Source organism: Abrus precatorius, unplaced genomic scaffold, assembly GCF_003935025.1.
Source record: "Abrus precatorius isolate BTA unplaced genomic scaffold, Abrus_2018 Scaffold10, whole genome shotgun sequence".
Classification (NCBI taxonomy): Eukaryota; Viridiplantae; Streptophyta; class Magnoliopsida; order Fabales; family Fabaceae; genus Abrus; species Abrus precatorius.
The window spans coordinates 10,768,795-10,774,723 of record NW_020874292.1 but is presented as its reverse complement, the minus strand read 5'-3'; the positions used below and the strand labels follow the sequence as shown (position 1 = coordinate 10,774,723).

General features: G+C 34.0%; 1 protein-coding gene across 2 annotated transcripts; it reads right to left on the bottom strand.

Annotated features, from left to right (window-relative positions):
• Window positions 1-227: 227 nt before the first annotated feature.
• On the bottom strand, window positions 228-5,618 carry LOC113852440 (box C/D snoRNA protein 1-like). 2 transcript variants are annotated; one of them, XM_027482714.1, is made up of 6 exons: window positions 5,393-5,618; window positions 3,805-4,153; window positions 2,021-2,222; window positions 1,725-1,793; window positions 1,474-1,606; window positions 228-1,332 (listed from the first exon to the last, which is right to left on the bottom strand). In XM_027482714.1, exons 2-6 carry the CDS (start codon window positions 4,034-4,036, stop codon window positions 718-720), a joined length of 1,251 nt encoding a protein of 416 aa, XP_027338515.1. In that variant the 5' UTR covers window positions 4,037-4,153; window positions 5,393-5,618; the 3' UTR covers window positions 228-717. The 2 variants fall into 2 exon arrangements, with proteins under 2 accessions (XP_027338515.1, XP_027338516.1); XM_027482715.1 differs by having other exon boundaries at window positions 270-1,332; window positions 3,805-4,142; window positions 5,393-5,580.
• Window positions 5,619-5,929: the final 311 nt, after the last annotated feature.

Below are 5,929 nucleotides of genomic sequence, written 5' to 3'. Positions count from 1 at the left end.
TACAACAGAGTACAATTATTTTACAACCACTCGCATTGTACACAACAACCTTTCTTTTATTCTTTAACTTGCTCAAGTGACACCACCAATATTGCCAAATTAGTTTAAGCGAACGAAGTTATTTATAAAAATATTTTTGCAGCTTTTTGAAAAAGAAAACTTTAAAAACTAACTATTTTTTTAACAAATAATGCAATTATGCATGACATATAATGGCTGTGTTTACCAAAAGCAAAGGAAGACAGCCAAATAGGAAAATACAAAGCTTGGAAAGAAAATATATCTATTAATTTGAAATCAGTTCACCCTTAAAAGTAGATTAACAAACAAAAGTAAAATCCAACATCAAAACTTAATCTTAAATGATCAGTACCCAATACCAGTATACCCCAAAGCTTTTGTGCTCTCCTTCAATTATCATGCAGAGTTGAAGCTTACCTTTACAGAAAGGATTTAGGGAGTGATTAATGCATCAAAACTGAAAATCCCGGCCATTCCTTACGAGGACAATCATCACAAAGCTATCTGAAATCTGTGTCATGCTCAATATAAACGAAAGCATTGACTTTTCAATCATGTCCACACAATTGGAAACTCAACTCCAAATCATTCTTGGAAGCAATGGACCTCAACCTCAAAACATACAATATAATTCGTGTTGTCAATGTTCTATCATTTCTGTCCAATTTTTCAACAGAAGTGAACTATAGCTACCAATTATTCTGGAATTTCCCCTTCCTCCAATTCAGCTGGCAAAGGGAACACTCCATCGGAACCAAGTAACTCTATGTCATTTTCTGTTTTCTTGGCAAATACACTATCAAAATAAAAAAAGTCACTGGGGTTTGTTTGATCCAAAAGACCGCCATAGATATCCATAAAATCTTGATCGAAGTCAAATGCCATATTTTCAGAGAATTCTAGTTCCTTGATTTCCGTCAAAGAATGTGAGAGATTCCCAGTGTCTCCTTCAAATAGAGATATATCTGAGGAATCATTTGGTGCTTTTTTAGAACTCGTGTTTTGTGTAAGCACTTGATGTGATGAACTTGATTCCACAGGCTTCATGAGATCAAAAACCTTAGAATCTACTGAGTCATCGTCTTCTATCGTCACCTCCCTAAACGATACACCTTTCGGGCTTTGGTTCCCTTCACTATCTTTCTGTAGTGATTTATGTACATTGGTGTTGACATCCTTGATAACTTCAAAATTGATTTTGTGGGAAGGCAAAAAAACAAAAATAACAGGAAACTCCAGAATGACTATATTTGCTAATTGTTGTCTGATAGGTGCTTTCATATCTAACTCTTTGAAGGGTGATCTAGGACCCTGTATGTTGACACAAAGTCACAAACAAGATAAAATAAATTAATACAATAAATTCATATCTTGATGTATTCAGTCAATGTTGCAAGTCTGCCAGCTTAGTATCCTGAATTTTAACCATAGAAAAGGGGGGGAAAAAACCACCTTTGGATATTTGCGAATGAAAAGCTTGAGACTATCTAGATGGTCTTCACAAAATTGCCTTAGCTGATGATTCCAAGGACCAGGTTTGAGGTGCTTCTGTAGAATGGAGTAAAAGCCTGTATTTTCACTGACTCTGGAAAACATGAGCATAACATCCTATCAGAACTATATTCTATAGACACTAAGCATGCAATAAGAATGAAAGGTGCAGTAATGTACTCCACATCAAAAGCATCATCCAAATGGCTCACCCATGGTCATGTAGAACAATGTCTGTTGAATGAAAACGCCATTCAATCGTCCAAGATATAAACTTCTGCCTGAAAAAGCATTGAATGAACATATTTGTAATTTAAAAAAAAACAGAAGTTACCACCTTCGCAATCTAACATGAAAACATTCTTATAATCTAAATTTCCCTCTGGAATCAATGTGCTCAGAAGAAATCACGACTTGATAAAAACCTATACTCGGCTACACTGAGAAAATTACTTATATGTATCATCCTCCTAATGCAACAAAAGTTTGTCGTGAATGACAAAAGTACCTTTGGTCATATCGAGACTGATTCTTCTCTCTTTTTGACATTCCATTAGGGAGAAACAGTACTTTGGTTCTCCGGCTCCCAGCAGCACTTCGAAGGCTTTTAAGTTGATGCGGTAGCTTGAAATATGCATACATGCCCAATTTATCTCTCATTCTCTGAGCAGATTCAGCCACCCTCTTCACCTCCTCAAGCAAATTATAGTCTAGATGGAGGAAATCCAAAATAAATACATAGATAAAGGGAAATCAGAAGAAGTCACGAACAAAACTATACATGTGCAGTAGTACACAATTAGGAAAATTCAGCAGCAACAACAACAAACACGATAAATGAAAAACATGTAAAATCCAAAAGGGCAAAAAGGAAAAAAAATCCACATAAATATATTGAAAATTACTTAAAAAAGAAACACTCAAGTAAAATATCTGAATAACTAAAAAAAGATTTGGATCTACTTCATTCATTGAAGAACAGAAAATGATCAAGTTAGAGAGAAAGATAAAAAGATGCAATCATTATCGAAAACAATTAATGAGTCTTACAACCAATCAGATTCAGATCCTTTCCAATTTTGGTGCAGAAATGACAGTCCAATCGAGATTCGCTTAAGCAAATTTGCAAGTGAGAAGAGGGAAGGAATGTAATATTGGAAAATTTGCTTAAGTGAAGTAGCTATGACTTGTGTGACTCCCAATCTAAAGATAAAACAGAAAAGGAAGTTTTGGACAAGAGGGGTTCTTCAGATCATTGCCCTTATGCTTTGAGGTTTCCTTTGAGGTTGCTTTTTTTGCAAATAATTCTGATTCTAAATTTGGCAATGCCATAACTGAGAATGGTTTTGCTTCTGATTCCTTCATTGTTGGCACCCCACGGAACCCGCTCAAGTTGATTTTGCTTTTTCTGAAGTTTAGTTTAATGTTTATAGTTGTTCTTGCTCTTACTGTATCCTTTTGGTGGACTTCATTGATTTCATCCTCATCAAGAGGTCACATTTACCATGGTTATAGATTACTCTAGGAGAAGCTTGTGTCAGATTTGTTGGATATTGATGAGATTTCTCGCAGTCCCTTGAGGGCTAAAGAGTTGTAGTTGTGTTCTCAAGAGTTGGAAAACTTTGCTCCTTGCTTTAATGTTTCTGAGAATGTAGCTTTGGAATTTTCTGATGGCAATGAATTTGACCGGCAATTCGGCCATGAACCAAGGCAGCTTCTATTCTGTTCTCAAAAACATTTTGAAGAAATAAAATAGATTTAAAATGCAAAATGAACACATGTAATCTGAAACTACGCAGAAGACTCCAAGTAATTGACTATGTGTGATTCCAAGGGGAAGAGGAATCGGTCCTCACATCATCTCATTAAGTAGACACTTCCAAGCAACAATGACATAAGGCTCGGTCAACCCACATAATCATTGAACTTGATTTGTCCAACCCTTTTGTTTTGCTGAGCAGATTTGCTTGACGAAACTTATTCAGTTATCAGAAATTTCCAATATTACATTCCTTTCCTCTTCTCACTCACAAATTTGCTTAAGCAAATCTCAATTGAACTGTCATGTTCGCGTCAAAGTTGGAGAGGATCCGAATCCCAACCATCATAGTAAATTCTTAGTATCTGATAAAGATTGTTTCTTCCTCTAACATAACCATATAATTCAGAGAAAAAAAAAAGGTCCTTGTGGTTGACTTGAAGGGAAATAAGAAGTAAAATTGTTATGCTTATGCAATCAATCAACTAGAGAAAAGGTTGGTTGGAAATATTAAAAAAGAGAATAGAAAGTACCAGATAATAAGAGATTGTCATCAAACTGAGAAAGAGGAATGAACTGAGTCTGATTCCTCTTTCCAGCACAGCCAGTACGCACTTTGTGAGATTTGACACAAGGAAGACTGCATGAGTGTAAGGAGCAACCAGGGCACTTGTACTTCCATGGGTTACATTTACATTCTTCACACAGTGTTGGCCCTCTGGGGATTGACACTTGTTCTTCTGTTTGTGAGAGAGAAGCAGACATGTTTAAGCACTCTTCCAATATCACTGCTCCTTTGGAAGACCGTCACAGCAGGGCAGAGGGTGGCAATGCCATATATCGTCACTGGTCAGTCAGGGTAGGGTAGAAGCTGTGGCTAGGCTATACAGTGTCAAGGTTTGAAGCAAGGAATGGGAAATAATTATTAAATATTTTAAAAAAAACATAAATAAACATGTCATAAAAAAAAACTGAATTCCCAATATTTCATTTCTTATAGATACATACATACATACATACATATCTACATATATCTAAATATATATATATATATATATATATATATATATATATGTACATATATATATATATATATATATGTACGTATATATAAGAAATAAACTTTCGTTCAAAACTTTGATATTTGGGCACATAATTACACTAGACAGCAACATGTGATGATCACAACTTAACATCCCTCCACTTTTCTGTTTTTGGTGGTCAAGATAATGCGACCAGTTAAATTAGGCGGGCCAAATTCCTTATTCTTCAACTTTAAGTGTTTTAATTTTTCTTTTTCAGGTTCGACTTGATTATAATTTTTTTTGGACCAGCTTTACACCAATTCAATGTGGGACTTCACAATTTTTACGATTGAGAAAGAAAAGTGGAACTCTAAATATATCAAACTGAGTCACCATTTAGAGACAAGCATTTAATTGCTCTATTTGAGGTAGAGAAGTGAGAAGAGAATATACAGAAGGCCTTAGGTGTTGAGAAAGAGTATGTGCTTGATGTAAGTTTATTTGACACACATGTTTATGTCTGAATTAATTTTTTTTCTTAAATAGAAATACATGACTCTTGAATGAAATATAGTCCCATTTGTTGATATTTCCATCATGATAAGATTGAAATATGATTATTTTTTTTGCTCATATTTGAAATATTATGCACCAACAGCTTGAGAAGGCTTTATAAGAAACACGGCTAGAGCACGCAAAAATTTATTTATTTGCACCAACAGTTTGTATATATATTTATATATATAAACTGAGTTTGATAATTCACTTTCCTGAACTCTTGTATTGCATAATTCAAGCATTTGATAAAGTTATCCAGCCTACCTTATTTAATTTAGTGATTATATCATGAAGTTGTTAAACCTGATATGGCCAGAAACTTGAGATTATTTAATTTGAAGTTGGAGAAAAATTGCAACACTTGGTTCCCCCATAGAGAAAAATTGGGTTGCAGGGATTCAATTTTTTAAAAAAATAGACCCAATACATTTCATTCCAAGATATTTGAACATTGTATTATTATTACTACAAGCAATGGAGCAGCGCATGGAAATTAATTACAGAAAAGAATGTAGAGAGAGTTGAAGGCCTGACTCACCCGCAGACGAAAAGATACGAAAGAACAGAGTGCTTGTGTTGCTACACAATGGAGAGTGTTGGCGTTTAGGGTTTGAGTAAGAGTAGCAGAGGAATATCGCTGCAAGTGTATGCGGTGAGAACCACCGCAACCAGAGAACGATGACGGTCACAGAGAATCGAGATGCTCCAAGACTGAACAAAACAAAATTTGAGATACTGTTTGGCCTTAGATTTTAACAAGGATTAACTGATTGACTCGCTCTAGGGTTGCTTTTGTTACCTCCTTTTTAAGTTTTTACGCCACTATAATTTTTTATATTACTTTTTTCAAAATTTGTTTCTAACACAAATTTTGAAAATAATTTTTTCAAATTAAATTATAATCCAAATTTATAATTAATTTTAAAATTATTCATTATTTTCATAAATAACTTTCCATAATCAAAATTTATATTTCACGAAATAAGTTTATGGAATTAAGATTTTATATTTGTAGAGATTAATTTCCAAAATTATTAAAATAAGTTTTTGAAATTAAGATTTTATATTTTCATAA

What these genes read in the sequence shown, in the direction of transcription:
- LOC113852440 (XM_027482714.1), bottom strand. Translation starts at nt 4,036, where the DNA reads ATGTCTGCTTCTCTCTCACAAACAGAAGAACAAGTGTCAATCCCCAGA. An exon ending in CAGTCTCGATATGACCAAAG is followed by an intron (nt 1,794 to 2,020) that starts GTACTTTTGTCA and finishes ATGCTTTTTCAG; the next exon opens with GCAGAAGTTTATATCTTGGA. An exon ending in ATTGTTCTACATGACCATGG is followed by an intron (nt 1,607 to 1,724) that starts GTGAGCCATTTG and finishes CATGTTTTCCAG; the next exon opens with AGTCAGTGAAAATACAGGCT.